The sequence below is a fragment of the Monodelphis domestica genome, chromosome 2 (genome assembly GCF_027887165.1).
Source record: "Monodelphis domestica isolate mMonDom1 chromosome 2, mMonDom1.pri, whole genome shotgun sequence".
Lineage (NCBI taxonomy): Eukaryota > Metazoa > Chordata > Mammalia > Didelphimorphia > Didelphidae > Monodelphis > Monodelphis domestica.
Window position 1 is genome coordinate 229,945,391 of NC_077228.1, and position 16,283 is coordinate 229,961,673.

At 36.6% G+C, this 16,283-nt stretch overlaps 2 protein-coding genes across 14 annotated transcripts in view; both read left to right on the forward strand.

Annotated features, from left to right (window-relative positions):
* The window catches only part of CCDC57 (coiled-coil domain containing 57), a 323,421-nt gene that overhangs the window by 115,476 nt on the left and 191,662 nt on the right, over nt 1-16,283 (forward strand). For all 13 annotated transcript variants that reach the window (XM_007482813.3, XM_056817294.1, XM_056817295.1 and 10 more), the window contains exons 4-7: nt 2,107-2,208; nt 3,238-3,395; nt 4,760-4,834; nt 14,979-15,179. In XM_007482813.3, the coding sequence (XP_007482875.1) occupies nt 2,107-2,208; nt 3,238-3,395; nt 4,760-4,834; nt 14,979-15,179 (536 nt within the window). The remainder of the gene's footprint in view (nt 1-2,106; nt 2,209-3,237; nt 3,396-4,759; nt 4,835-14,978; nt 15,180-16,283) is intronic.
* On the forward strand, nt 4,956-10,434 carry LOC103104360 (PHD finger protein 20-like protein 1). The gene is given in 3 exon segments (XM_016430697.2): nt 4,956-6,733; nt 6,735-7,452; nt 7,455-10,434. Coding segments are annotated over 3 exon segments (2,739 nt in total). The 5' UTR covers nt 4,956-5,863; the 3' UTR covers nt 8,606-10,434.

Here is a 16,283-nt window from a genome sequence, read left to right on the forward strand (position 1 = left end):
CCTTCAATTCCTTACCACTTTTATATATTAACTAAAGGGGGTTTAATTTAGCTAGTTGTAGGAATTAGATTTGTAGGTAGAGAAGTATTAAATATATAGGTTATCAACTTGATTTGGGGGGGAAGGAATTATTTATAGTTTTTAGGTAGATTATCCTAATTCCCTTCTCTTCCTTCCCTTATCTTAAAATAAACTATTCTTTTAGTTTTATACACACACACACAAACACATATATGTATATGTATATATATATTTTTTTTTCAGTATAATATTTCTAGTCTTACTGGAAGGTACCATTTTAGGTTCTGTGACCATCAGCATGGAAAGAATCACCAAACATGGTGTGACACATCACATTGTAAGAGAACTCATCTGAGGAACTAGACAATTTTACCTCCTGCCCTATTCCTGTCAGACAGGGGAATGTGGAGGCACAGAGAGAAGTAACTCCATTTTAGCTCCCAACTCAAGCATAGGGAGCTATCATACACTTTACTTTGTTTTTGTTCCATTACAAGATTAACCACAAATAAAGAGCAAGATTTTGTTTTGGTTTTGGTTTTGACCCTAAAGTAAATTAATTAGGCTGCCTCATAAGGCTAACTAAAGACAAAGAAAGTTGTTCCTGAATAAAACTTCTGACATATCCCCTAAATCATAATCTGTAGCTTTTTTCTTCTAGAACTTGATGTCTAGTTTGAACAGCTGAAGAGATGGATCTGTAATTGAATTTAGGTTCGAATTGCACAGTATAATAAGCACATTCAGATGAGCTAAGAGAATTAATGTACTTATTAAAAGAAAGACAAGGAGAGTGATAGAAATATAGATGCATAAGAATCCACTATATCACCAAAATGGGAAGCACCTACATCTGGTTTTTCTAGCTAGGAAATCCCTTTACTTCAACTCCAAATGTCTGATTTGGTCCCAGCTCGTGCATCCTCTTCATGGGTGAGAGTCCAATGAGCCAGTAGAAGGGATTAGCTCATATTGACCTCAGAATAAAGAAGGCACAAAGCCAAGTCTTTTCATGACCATTTATTTTTCATGACCAAAATCTTAATACCTAGAACTGACTTAGTTTAAGGTAGCAAAATATTCATTCAAGGCACAATATTTGTGTTTTTCAGACATACAAGGACAATTTGGGCTTCTTTTGTCCCTTCTGGGAATGTGGCTAGTCATTCCAAGGATGGAGAAAGCTGTCAAAACACATACTCAATTCCCTGTTCCACTGGAACAAGGCCAGTGTCCTGAAGGAAGAGGGAAGCTTGCCTAGGTCACTTTGAGACCTAAACACACAGGGTACTTGGAAGATCTTTATATTTCATTAACCTTTCAAATGACTAACTTGACAAAAGTTACATAGATAATGAATGACAAAACAAAGACTTGACAGTGTAGGTCCTTTGATCCCTTTCCCAGTATTCTTTCTACTATGCTACACTTCTACAAATTCAGAAGTTGTTTTTAATCCTTTATAGTTTTAAAAATATGAGACCCCATATGAGACCCTGATTTCTATATTGGAATATTCCATATTGTGTTTCCTTGGGATGAGAGGAAGGTCACTTCTCTTGTCTCCATTTTTTCCAGAAGATAGTAATTCTTGGCTCTTCTTTAAATAATAAATCTGGTCAGAATTATAAATAGCTCTATTTTGTTATTGACAAAATAATCAATTTCTTGTTCTTTTTACTAAAGGTACCTATTACTGGTGCAATAGATAGACCTCTGGGCCTAGAGTCAGAAAGATGTGAGTTCAAACCTAGGCTTAGGCTCTGTGTCTGTTCTGGGCAAGTCACTTCCCTCTGTTTTCCTCAGTTTCCTCAACTATAAAATGGTGTATATGTGTGGGTAATAACACCTACATCACAGGTTGTCATGGGAATCAGATAAGATAATATTTGTAAAATGTGTTTGGCACAGTGCCTGGCAGATGGTAGGCACTATATAAAGTGCTTATTCTATTTCTTTTCCCTTCCCAATATTTTTCTTAGATTTATGGTCTCATGTTGTTGGAACATTTCCAGTAATTTTTTTAACTCTGATTTCTTTCTGTAGTAATATGTTGGTACATGTAACTTTTTTTCTGTGCTGCAGGAACTTCTAGCAGAGTTTGAATCTGAGCTGAAAAAGAGAGAGCATGAATTTCGACTTCAGGCTGATGATATGAGTAACATAGTCTTGACCCATGAGCTCAAGGTAATGCCAATATATGTCATTTTACTTTAATGAATTTTCCCTTCTTAGTGATGAAACCTTCTAAGATTTGAATTATCCATTCTGATAGTCTTATTCTCCTTAAATTTATAGAACTAAATGATGAAGTTTGGACCTTTCTTTCAGGCTTTTAACAAATGCCAGATATTTGGTTAGTCAAAAACATTTTTTTCATTACCTTCTCTATACAGAAAGCACTGCACTAGGCTGCCACACTTAAGATTTTTTCCCCCTGGGGAAAGAAACGAAAATTTGAAATAGGCACTCAATAAGTCTGTGTGTCTAAGGAGGATATTTAAAGAATAGAAGACATCATCCTGAACCTTTTAGGTACAATAGTACTGAGTGAGAGGTCTTAAAAGCAGCAAAGAATTGTGATTTCACTTAAGTGGAAGGATTGAGTTGCGAATGGCTTTACCCTCCTTGTCTAAGCTGTGAGATAATATCAAGTTTTGCTTATGGGAGAATATATACTGTCTTGTCCTACAAAGGAGTACTGTGGTGTTAGAGGCCCTGAGTTCAGAATTATGTCCAGTGTCACAGTTAAGACTAGGGCAATCCTAGAAGGAACTTAGCTGGTAGTCTTTCTGAGCTAGCTATTTTCTGGAGAGAATTTGGATAGAGAGACACAAAGCAGATAGGAAAAGGAAAGACTGTGAGATTTCTGGATGACATTTTAATATTAAAAGAATATCATTAAAATTACACACTAAGTAAGACGTCATTTTAGAAGTTAGCATATTATACTTAGGCACTGTAATGGAAACAACAAACTTAGTTTCAGAAGGATTAGTATCAAACAAGTCTTATTTGAGGTTTAATAAAAAAGAACTTTTAAATTTATTGGTTACATAATGATGTGATTATCATTGTTTATCTTGGCCTTAAGAGAATAGTGTTTTTTTTTTCTTTTTCCACTTTATCCTGTCCTCATAGAGACACCTTTCCTCTCCTATATCCTCATTTTGTCCCTCTAACTTTCTAGTTTTGAATTTTGTTCTTCTCCAAAAGGTAAAGTTGTTGGCCAAAGAACTTGAGGCTCTTAAAGTGGCTGGTATTAAAGCTGCAGAATCCTTACTGGTAGCAGAAACAACTAATTTGGAGCTGGAGAAAGAAGTGAAGCGCAAAGACTTGGAAATTAAGGATCTGACAGCTGTGAAAAATGCCCGGTATTGTAAATTGGTCCTTACTAACTATGAAGAAACTTTTACAATGAATTTTTTTTATTTTATTTTATTTTCCCCCAAATAAATATAAAAAGTTTCCAATATTTTAAAAATAATTTTGAGTCTCAAATTTTCTCACTCTTTCCCCCTATCCTCTGAGATGAAAAGCACACATATGGATTTTATGTGTGCAATCATGTTAATCCTTTTGTGGAAGAAACTCTTAATCAAAAAAAAAATTAAGAAAGAAAGTGAAAAAAGTTTTTTTTGGTCTAGACTCAGACTCCCATCAGTTTTTTCTCTGGAAGCAGATGACATTTTTTATCATGAATTATTTGGGATTATTTTGGATCGTTGTGTTGATGAGAAATAGCTAAATCATTCACAGTTGTTCATTGTATAGTATTCCTGTCACTATGTACAATGTTCCACTGGTTCTGCTCATTTAACTTTGTTTCAATTCCTGTAAATTTTTCCAGGTTTTTCTCAGCTCCTCCTTCTTGTCATTTCTTACAGCACAATAGTATTTCATTACAATCATATACTAAACTTACTCAGCCATTCCCCAATTGATGATTATCCCCCCACTTTCCAAATTCTTTGCCCCTAGAAAAAGAACTGCTTTATTTTGCACATAGAAGTCCTTCCCCTTTTTATTTTTTATCTCTTTGGGATACAAACCTAGTGATAGTATTTTTGGGTCAAAGGGCATGTACAGTTTTATAATCCTTTGGGCATAGATCTAAATTGCTCTCTAAAATTTGCCATTTTCCTTTTCTGTCATAATAAAATAGCCTATCTGATAGGTGTGGGGTAGTGCCTCAGAGTTGTTTTAATCTGCATTTTTCTAATTAATAGTGATTTACAGCATTTTAAAATTATTATAGAGTTTTAATTATTTTGAGAATTGCCTATTTATATCATTTGACTGTTTTTCAATTGGGGTACAATGTATTTTTATAATCTTGATTTCTTTATTTTTATTACTATTAGGTCAATTTATTTTACTAGTTTCCACAGCCCTAAACAGCTGTTCATGGTATTTCTTCTCTGGTGGCAGTGGTTACCTAGTAATCTCTAGTCTGTCCAGATTGCCACAATCTATGGTTCTATCAATACTTAGTTGAACACTGATCACTTTCTCAGTCACCACCACTGTTTTCCCCCATTCCCTTACTTTCCACAGAACTCTTTAATTTCAAAATTGGCCTTTCCCAGGAAGGTCTAGCTTGCTAAATTGAAGTATAAAACAATTTAGGGATAGAGACTGTGGGCTTGGAAGTATACTATGTTCTTTGCTTTCATTTCAGTATTTTTTATTTTAATTCCTTTATGTCTATTTTCTTCTCCAATTATGGATCTTTTAGGATAAAAGATTTAGAAGATAAACTCCAGTCTGTACAGCTGATCAGGAAAAAAGAAGAAGAAATATTTAAGAGGAAGTAAGTAGTTTTGGCTCCTTAGAAATACTAATAGCAAATAAGGAAAGTGGCAAATGGGATATTGGCAAGAGGGAAAAAGTAGAAAGGTTTAACTTTATAAATTAATAGAACAGACCAAAGACAATCTGTTGTCATTTCGGTTCCCTTCCCCTATATCCCTGACAAATGCTCCCTTCTTTTGGTTAATGCTTAAAATTAGATAGTCTTCACTGGAATGACAATACATTAAACTTTCCAGTCATTTCTGCCCTCATATAAAGGAATATTCTCAAGTCAGTTGTGAAGATTGGATTTAGCTATCTCCTGACTGTAACAATGAAGGTACTTAGCTCTTCCTTTATAGTGAAGCTAGAATTGTAATCCACAATCTTATTTTTAGATTTTAATCTACAAAAAAAGTGATAACTCAGCATTTTAAGTACATCTACCCATTTTAACCACAAAAAAGGTGTTAAGTAACTACAAAAGGTGAACTTACCAAAAAAGGTGTTAAGTAACCCAAAAAGATATAATCTAACCAAAGAAGGTGAGAACTAAAGAATGGGCAGTCCTGGAGAGAAACGTCTGCTGTGGTTGGTAGATGTGAAATTTAGGGGAGGTGACACAAGAGAAAAAGATTCTTTAAAAAGAGGACGAAAGGCCAGAAGAGGAGATATATTTGATTCGAGTTTTGAGTTGGAGAAGGGTCTCTGACTCAAGATTTGGACTCAGGTCGGCCTCCCTGCTGAGGGAGGGAGGGAGGGAGGCGGTGGCTGAGGCTGTAGGTGGAGGCGGCTGTGGGCTATGTGGGGCTTTGAAGGAGACTGAGCCCGTTTCCCTCCTCCCCCACACCGGACACGGTGCTGTGGACACAGGCTCGCCCTGGTTCCTCGCCCCCGGGGCTGAGGCAGAGACCCAGGCAGGCTGTCCTGCTTGGGCTCGGGCTCTGGCACCGGCGCTGGCCAGGCCCAACCGCTGGGAACGGAACGGAGCGGAGCTGAGGAGGCCGAGTCGTAGTGAAAAGAGAAAACTGAAGAACAGACTCTCAAGATGAGCAAAAAGCCCCCAAATCATCCTGGAATCACTTTTGAGATTGGTGCTCGTTTGGAGGCACTGGACTACTTACAAAAATGGTACCCATCACGAATTGAAAAAATAGACTATGAGGGTAAGATGTTGGTCCATTTTGAACGCTGGAGTCATCATTATGATGAGTGGATTTACTGGGATAGCAATCATTTGAGACCTTTGGAAAGACCAGCACTACGAAAAGAAGGACTGAAAGATGAGGAGGAATTCTTTGACTTTAAAGCTAGAGAAGAAGTTCTAGCATGTTGGACAGACTGTCGATATTACCCCGCCAAGATTGAAGCAATTAACAAAGAAGGAACATTTACAGTACAATTCTATGATGGAGTTATTCGATGTTTAAAAAGAATGCATATTAAAGCCATGCCAGAGGATGCCAAGGGGCAGGATTGGATAGCTTTAGTCAAAGCAGCTGCTGCTGCAGCAGCCAAGAACAAAACAGGGAGTAAGCCTCGAACCAGTGCAAACAGCAATAAAGATAAAGATGAAAGAAAATGGTTTAAAATACCTTCAAAGAAGGAAGAAACATCAACCTCTACAGCCATACAAGAAATTGAGAAAAAGGAAGAGCTCCCAACATCTAGTGAAACATTTGTAGGACTCCATGTAGAGAATGTTCCAAAGATGATCTTTCCACAGCCAGACAGCACATTATCACACAAGAGGAAAAGTAATCAAGGCAACTCATTTCAGGCAAAGAGAGCTCGTCTAAACAAGATTACTGGTCTGTTGGCATCCAAAGCTGTTGGGGTGGATGGTGCTGAAAAAAAAGAAGACTGCTGCAGTGAAACGGCTCCAATGCTGGAGCAGGAGATTTCACCTAAACCTCAAAGTCAGAAAAAAAAATGAAGCTGACATTAGCAGTTCTGCCAACACTCAGAAACCTGCACTGTTATCCTCAACTTTGTCTTCAGGGAAGGCTCGCAGCAAGAAATGCAAACATGAATCTGGAGATTCTTCTGGGTGTATAAAACCCCCTAAATCGCCACTTTCCCCAGAGTTAATACAAGTCGAGGATTTGACGATTGTATCTCAGCTTCCTTCTTCAGTGATTAATAAAACTAGTCCATCACAACCTGTGAATCCCCCTAGACCTTCCAAACATAGTGAGAGGAGAAGAAGATCACAACATTTAGCCACTTTGCCGTTGCCTGATGATTCGGTAGAAAAGGTTTCTTCTCCCTCTCCAATCACTGATGGAAAAGTGTTCTCCATCAGTTCTCAAAATCAAGAGCCATCAGTACCTGAGGGAGTATTGAAAACAGAAAAAAAAGTGAAATTGGAAGAGAAAAGTTCAACGACATTTGGTAAGAAGAAAGAAAAGGATAAAGAGAGAAAGGAGAAAAGAGATAAGGATCATTTCAGGCCAAAACAAAAGAAGAAGAAAAAGAAAAAAAAGAAATCCAAACAGTATGACTATTCAGACTATGAAGACAGTTCTCTAGAATTTTTGGAAAGGTGCTCCTCTCCACTCACTCGGTCCTCTGGGAGTTCTCTGGCTCTGCGAAGCATGTTCACGGAGAAAAATACGTCATATCAATATCCAAGAGCTATTTATCTGTTTATCTTAGTGGAGAAAACTTATCAGATGTTGAGTTCTTGGATGACTCTTCAACTGAAAGTTTGCTTCTAAGTGGAGATGAGTACAATCAGGACTTTGATTCGACCAATTTTGAAGAGTCTCAAGATGAAGATGATGCCCTTAATGAAATTGTCAGGTGTATTTGTGAAATGGATGAGAAGAATGGCTTTATGATTCAGTGTGAAGAGTGCCTGTGTTGGCAGCACAGCGTTTGTATGGGGCTGCTGGAGGATAGCATTCCTGAGCAATATATCTGTTATATTTGCAGGGATCCACCAGGTCAGAGATGGAGTGCAAAATACCTTTATGATAAGGAATGGTTGAACAATGGGCGAATGTGTGGATTATCATTTTTAAAGGAAAATTACTCTCACTTCAATGCCAAAAAGATAGTTTCAACACATCATCTACTTGCTGATGTATATGGTGTGACAGAAGTGCTCCATGGATTACAACTAAAAATTGGGATTCTAAAGAATAAGCATCATCCTGACCTTCATCTCTGGGCCTGTTCAGGAAAGTGAAAAGACCAAGATCAAATGGCTGTTGGGGTAGAGAAAAAAATGACAGTGCAAGACACTATTAATCTAGAAGAAAGAACATGTTCTGCGCAGAATCATAAAGAGACTCCTAGCTTGCCCAGAAAAATGGAAGGAACATATATTACAAGTGAGCACAGCTACCAGAAACCACAAAATTTTGGTCAGGATTGTAAGTCATCTGATCCTGTGAGCTCTGATGATGAAGATATTAGTAGTTTTGAAGAGGAACAGGAATTTCACACAGAAGATAAAAACTTTTTACAATTTTCCATAAAAGAAGATGGCATGAGTGAACATAATTCAGCAGAAGGGAATACATTATTCGTCTATAATGAAAAAAGAAATACAGAAGAAAAAGGAGACTCTCATCTTCAGTGGCAGCTCAACCTTCTCACACACATAGAGAATGTCCAAAATGAAGTCACCAGCAGGATGGATCTGATTGAAAAAGAAGTTGATGTTCTGGAAAGCTGGCTTGATTTCACAGGAGAGTTGGAACCACCAGATCCTCTTACAAGATTACCACAGCTTAAGCGCCACATAAAACAGCTTCTGATTGATATAGGGAAAGTACAGTAAATTGCAACTCTTTGTTCTGTATGACAAAAAGGAAGAAATAAGAAAAAGAACATGATTGTGTACAGCAAACTATATTATCTGCCAGTCTGACAATGAATAGCTGAAAGTAACTTAGTAACTTTTTACTAAGTTTTGTAACTAAAATTTATATTAATATGATGGAGCCTCAGAGAGAAAAATAGTTACTAATCCAGTCAAAAAGGTCAGTATCTAAAATTATCAAAGTATTTCCTGTGCGAAACCTGCAAATGGTAATTATACATCCTGAGGATTGGTGATATGGAGTATGATCAATACAAAGTAGAACTAGTCAACTGGATCTTTCAGAATTCATTTACCTGAACCTCAAGATACCCATAAAAATAATATTTTTCTAAAGTTTTAGTAGAAAGATACAAATTTACAAACTAACATTTTACCCACAACAGAATTCTAGAAAAAAATCAGAATTCTTGAAAGAGTTCTACTGGATTGCTAATATGACACAGATCTAAAAAGAACTGTGTCTAATATGTGATTTATTCAGCCACACAAATGCTTTGGGTCTATAAATTCATACAGGATCATGAACTGTTTTCCTGAGTGATGAATCACAATCAGTTAAGACACAAGGTTTACTTCTGGGCAGGATATAGAGGGGCGGTGCTAGGGGAATGTCAAGAAATTGTGGAGTACTTATTTTTCCAAATGATATATTTAAAAAAAAAACAAGAATGGAAATCCTCATTGTAGTCATTCTCTAAAAAAAAACAAACGTGAGAGGCCTATAGTGGTAAAATGTGCCAAAAATGATGATACCACTGGAATGAGAATTTAAGACTTGGAAATTTTGTTTCTCCAAAATCTGACAGTGCTTGCAGTCTATCCAAAATGTTTCTGTATTCACACACACACACACACACACACACACACACACACACACACGCCTATGTTTATGGAAACATGCAGATGTGTGCATGTTTCATTGTGTTCACATGTGTATATGTGCGTATGCATATGTACATGCTTACATACATGCACTCACACCTATTTCTGTTGCAGTATTCAGGGTTCAAACTATTTTGGTCCTGAGTCAGTGTGCTTGGTATTAATCCTTAGGAACAAACTGAATGACCTCAGCTGGGATGAGGAACAATGAGAGCATTAAACCAGTTTGTGGCTGCGGTTTACTAAACTGCTAGATTAAATATGGGGCAACTTGGTTGTTGAAGGTTATTTTTATTTAAAATCTTTTAAGTTTTGGTCATGAATGGACAAACTTCAGAAACCAAAGGCAACTTAGTTGTCATTTAGCTCTTGCTGGATTTTGAGCCTAGGTCTACTGTGTGCCAGTGCTCATACACATTGTTTGCTGCACCCAGTGCTACATATACATGTATGTGTACCCGTGTATGCTTGTTTTTAAACATACACTCACATGCATATGTATATAACATATACATATTTATATCTACACATGTCTAGTTTTATTACCATAGACTATAAGAATTGATGGTTAACATTAAATGTTGCCTTTTAACAGAAAGTTTCTAAAAATTAAAAATGTACGTACAGGTTTTGAAATTTGTAAAAAAAACTTTAAAAGACTGTTAAAGGGAGGCTGTTTAACTAATGCTATTAAGATACTTGAACATTTCATGCCTCACTACTGTTTATCAGTTCTAGTGATCTGTATAAATGCATTTTAGAACCGATAGATGGTCAACTTGAATTTACCTTTGAAAAGAGTACACACCACTGTACATTCAAAATATATTTAAATTTGCAAACACACTGTTCTATATGTAAGGTACTGTATGTAAAACTCTTTATTAAAAGTATTCCACATATTCTCTATTTTCCACTTTTTGTTTTGCTCTCATATTCTAATGTAAGGAGGTGACTAAAATGATGTGCAGACAGTCACAAAATGTTTTTGTTGCCTTTTGAGATTCTTCAGTTTGAAAAATATGCCAAAGATAATCAATCATCGAATATATGTTTCAGTATGATGCATTAACTTTGTCATAAAGCTGTTACTGAGTAATTAATAGCTTTATCAGAGATGGCATTGCCAGTTAACTGCTGGAAAAAAAAAGTGTTTCTATTAAAGTAACATATTAGTGCCTAAAAAAAAAAAAAGATTTGGACTCAGAGGAGAGACTGGAAGACAGACACTTGAGGAGTGACCAGAAGACAGACACACAGACTTCTTTCCATTTAGACTAGTCACTGTTGGTGGGTGAAAGACTAACTTAGTGACCCTGCTTTTCTCTTCCCCTGGCTGGGGCTTAGAAATTTTAACTGATATCAGAAGAAGCCAGAGTTTCTCTCTGTCTCTCTGTCTCTGTCTCTCTCTGTCTCTCTCTCTCTGTCTCTGTCTCTGTCTCTCTGTCTCTGTGTCTCTCTCTTTCTCTCTGTCTCTGTCTCTCTCACTCTGTCTCTGTCTCTGCCTCTGTCTGTCTGTCTGTCTCTCAGTAAAAAAGTAGGATTTGAGCCCAGGTTCTTTGAGTCCAAATTCAAGTTCTTTCCACCAGATCATACTTTGGTAGAGCAGCAGGCTGTAATGAATATGTTTCAATCAGTCATGTATTTGTTAAGTGCCTACTATGGGCTCAGTTCTGTGGTAGTTGCAGTGAGAGATATAGAAGACATATAAGGTATGGTACATGTCCTTAAGGAATTTATATTCTAGTCTAGACTTTGAGTGATAGTAGGGGGTAACTAGATTGCTCAGTGGCTTGAGAGCCAGGCCTAGAGACAGGAGGTTGTGGTTTCAGATATTATCTCAGATACTTCCTAGCTGTATGACCCTGGGCAAGTCATTTAACCCCCATTGTCTATTTCTTATCACTCTTCTGCCTTGAAACCAATACACAGTATTGATTCTAAAAAGGACATTAAACTTGATGACATGGGTCGATGGGGATATGACTGGGGACGTAGACTCTATAAACAATCACCCTAGTGCAAATATCAATAATATGGAAATAAGTCTTGATCAATGACACATGTAAAACCCAGTGGAATTGTGCATTGGCTGTGGGAGGGAGTGGGAGGAAGGGATGGAAAGAACATGAATCATGTAACCATGAAAAATGTTTCTTTATTAATCGATAAAATTAAATTTAAAAAATAAGGACAGTAAGAGTTTAAAAAGAAAAAGAAGAGTCATAATATTTCACACAAGGAAAAAGATATGCTTTACAATTTTCCTCTTCCTAATTTCCTAGAGTGTTCATTTTAACTAGCTATCTCACATGTTCTTCTGATTTTTCAGTCTTTTGACTTGTTCTACTATTTTTTGGTCTTGTTGAATCATTGAGTTCTTTTTACTTTGTTCTGTTTCAAGGCATTCATTAGTTTGGTAGGTTTATCCTTCGGTTCCTAATTGTTTATTTTCCTTCCATCATGTTCTATGACACTGAGATGGAAAGTGATTCTTGATAGGTTCACTGAGTATGAGATCCTAGCCTTTGTATCCTGGGTGGGATAATCAATCTGACTGAGGTCATGGAAATTTCTAGTTCTTGACTTCTTTGCCATAATTCTCAACTAAAATTCTTTATCAGGGATAGGATTTACCTCCATTATTTTGGATAGAGGTGGTGGGCCCAAGCCCTGCCCTATCCTGACACAGTCCCAGGGTAGGACATTTTACTGTGTTGGATATTTTGGCTGGCATCCTGCCTAGTTTCAAACCCTTCTTCCTTTTGTTGTCCTGGAATAAAAAGCTGAGCTAGGCTTAAGTTATCTCATCTGGAGACTTCCTCAGAGTAAAACCCAAATGAGAGCTTGTGCCAGTTCCATATTCTACCCCTTCTTTAGTCTTGAATGGGTTGATAGAGCTAGATATAAAGATGATCTGAGTATGGATACTATCATAGAGATCTGATACTTTGCCCCTGCCTTCCTCTACAGTTCTAGATGTGACAGTTGAGAGGAGGATTTCCATCCCTTCCCCAAGATACTGATTCAGATCCAAAGTTTATAATGTGGTATTTTGTTGTAGTGGTTTTTGTTTTCCATAGAGATTATTGATTGCTTTCTTCATTTATCACTATTTTCCATTGTTCCAGAAGTGGTTATCAATCTTGCAGTTTTTACTGGAAGGTCTTCCAAATTACTTTCCAAAATGGAGAATGGCCTCAATATCTATGGCTCTAGAGACCTCTGCAGTGATATAAATCAAGAAATATTTCTTCCTGACAAGGAATTCTTTAAGCATATTCTTCTTTTTCAGAGTTCTTCCTTTTTCAAATATTTTTTCAGTTCTATTGTTTCCACCAGAGTGTGTGTGTGTGTGGGGGGGGACTCATTAGGTCTACTTATTTAATAATTTTCAACTACAAGGAATATATGCTTATACTAGATGTCTCATGGAGTCATTTGCTTTTTCCCTTGCCCAATTCTAATTTTTAAGTTCTTTTCAGTGGATTTTTTTGTCTCTTTACTCTTTGGCTAAAATTTTTTTAAGGTATTCTTCAGTATTTTTGAGAGCCTTTTTGCCAACCTGTTGACTTTCTTTTCATAATTTTCTTGAATCACTCTCATTCCCCTTCCCCCAATTTTTCCTCTACTTGTCTCATTTGATTTTTTAAATACATCTGAGGTCTTCCAGGAATTCTTGTTAGGCTTGTGTCTAGTTCACATTTTTTCCCCTTTGAGGCTTTGCTTTGCACCTATTTTAACATGATTGAATTCTGAGGTTTTGTCTTGATCTTCCCTTATCATTGTAGCAACTTTATATACTAAGGTTATTTTTTGGTTGTTAGCTCATTTTTCTAGACTGTTTCTTGTCTTGTAACTTTATATGAAAGTTAGGCCCTGCTATTGTTGTGGAGGGGGAACTGTCTCAGGCTCATCAAGGGATGAAGTAGGGAAAAGAGGCTGGAGCTAGATAGCAAGAGGTAGTCTATTTCAGCAATCAAAACAGATATCCAATTTTTAAAAAAGATACCCCAAATTTTTATACTGCTATTTTTCAGAGCTAGTTCCAGGGGTTGGTAGATCAATGGTAGTATGATGGTGGAGAGGTATGGTCACTGCATGCTTGGCCTGTACTCTGGATTTAACCCAGGAAGAGACCTTGTTCCTTTGCAGCCACAGGTGATAGTGTTCCTCTTGTCCTTGAAGCTGAGATAGATCTGCTCCCTTGTGAGCAACCGTGAGCATTCTTCTCTAGCCTGAACTGTAACCCAGAACTGTGTGGGGGCAATGCAAAAGACTCCTGAACTTTGCACCAGCAGAATCATTTTTAATCTCTGTATGACCAATTGTCTGACCCCCTTTTCTTCTGTGGGGTGAGAGTTCTAGAAGGGGCTTCCTATACTTTATGCTGTGCTCCATGCCCAACCATCATTCTTGTGTGACAAACCTTTTCTGCTTACCTCCTAAATTGTTTTGGGATGGAAAATTGTTTTACTTCAAACTTTTCATGGCTCTTCTATTCCAGAATTCATTTTAAGGAGTTATTTTAAAGTTCTTTGGAGAAGAATGTTGGAGAGTTCAGATGAGTTCTCACCTCTATTCTGATAGCTTGATTCTGATAGGTATGTTTCTGCTGAAGATTGTGTTCAGATTATGGTATCGGCTGAAGTTGGGGAAAGAGGCTGGAGCTAGATGGTAAGAGGTAGTCTATTTCAGCAATCAAAACAGATACCCAAATTTAAAAAAAATTCCCCAAATTTTGAATCATGAATATGTAAATTCAGCAGATTTTCATGTTTTGGTTTATCCAGAGGACCATCAAGAACCAGGCCCATCCTGTAAAGCTTAGAGATGGGTTGGTATAATGTTTTTCTTTTGGTGCTTTGGGATAGATTTTACTCATATTCCCTATCACTCAGGAAATGGAAAACAAGTTTAATAAAGTGTATTTTGGAGTATATTGTCTCTATTTTTTCACCAAACTTTCTTCTATCTAGCATTTTCCATTTGATATACAAAGGAATTGAGTTATGCTGAGTTTTCATTGGCTTCATTTTCAGATATTTACCTTATATTCCTTTCTATTAGGTAGACTAAATGCAGATCAAGATGGTAAGATACTTATTTAGAATGACAAGACACATCAGTAGGAGCCTTTTGATGTTTGCCTCCTACATACAAGACCCTATACTTCATGCTTTGAAAGATACAAAGACTAATAAAACAGATATTATGCTTAAGTACCTTACAGTCTTTTGGGAGAAATCTGAAAACCATACCAATATAATACAAAGTAAAGACATAACTGCCACAAGAGAGGTACAAAGTACTATGGAAATTTTCATATAGGAAAGACAATATTTCTGGCCAATGGAATCTAGAAATTGAACTGCTGGAATCTCAGAGATTTTAAAATTAATATCCAGCCAGGCTGTTTTTAACTTTCTTGTTTTCTATCTTTCAGACATGAAGAGCTGGATCGTTTTGCTAGAGAAAAAGATGCAGTGCTCACTGCAGTGAAAGAGGCCAATGTAGAACATGTACAGAAGTTAGAGGCCAAAGTTCTTGAACACCAAGCCAGTCATGATACTCTTGAGATGGAACTGAGACAGGCTGAGTGGAGACAGGCGGATGCCTTGAAAGAAAAGGACATTGTCATTGCCAAGTGAGTTAGGGTCTTTTATTGATAAACTGAAATGGAAAATGCCCTCATTATTAATTATATGTTTCTGATTATGTGCTTATAATCATAAAATTACTTTCATATGAATTCTTTTTTACTATTGGTGTAGTGATTGCTATCCCCATTTTAAATAAATGGAAATGAAGGCACAGAATAACCAGTGAATTAATGACTAATAGACATTTCTGTGACGGAAGTGCACATCTACCTGTCCAATGTGTTTTAATTGTTATCTTTTATTTTTGTAGTTCTTCGTAGCTTGAAGCAATTTTTGTCTGTTGGCCATGAAACATGATTAAATTCTTTTATGTAAGAAATATAGCATAAATGTTTAGCCATCATAATTAATATTAAAATCAGTATAACTTCCAAAGGAGTGCTTACATTAGACATGTGCCTATTTTTACTTTAGTCATCATAAATGATGTTTCTTTTCTACTTCAGAATAGTCTGTTTTTGATTATTAGTTTTTGAAGATTGGTAAATAAAGAACTTTGGTATGGTGCTGTGCCACAGGCAAGGTCCAGCCTCACTCGTGGCTCCACAGGTTCCCAGTAGGTGACAAATGGTGAGTCAAGAAAATGACAAATGGAAGACAGCTGTTTATCACTCAGCCATAGGCATGCCTTGCACCAGATAGCTGCTCCCACCATCCCCAGGCCTGATGTTTATTTTTATAACCATTTTTTTGGCACACAGATACATTACCTAACATGCTTGTCTAAATAGAGATAATTTGGAAAGTGATACATTAACTTTTAACAAATCACTTGATTAACATTCTATATTCTTGTATTGTGATTATAGATTCTTGACAGAATAAAGGTTTCACACAAGATAAATGATTTCATCACAGGTGGCTTAATTTTCTCATTACCCTGTGAGGAGCTTGTGCTTACAATCAAAGAAATTTACCTTTTACTTTTAATAAAAAGAAATAATCTTAAAAAAGAAATTCTTAAAGACAATTCAACAATCATATCATTGAGGTTGAGAGGTACTGAGAACACAATTCAGATTTAATATTAGACTGATCATTTTTCAGGGTTTACTAGCGAGTTTCTCAAGGGGAAGAATCATGAGGTA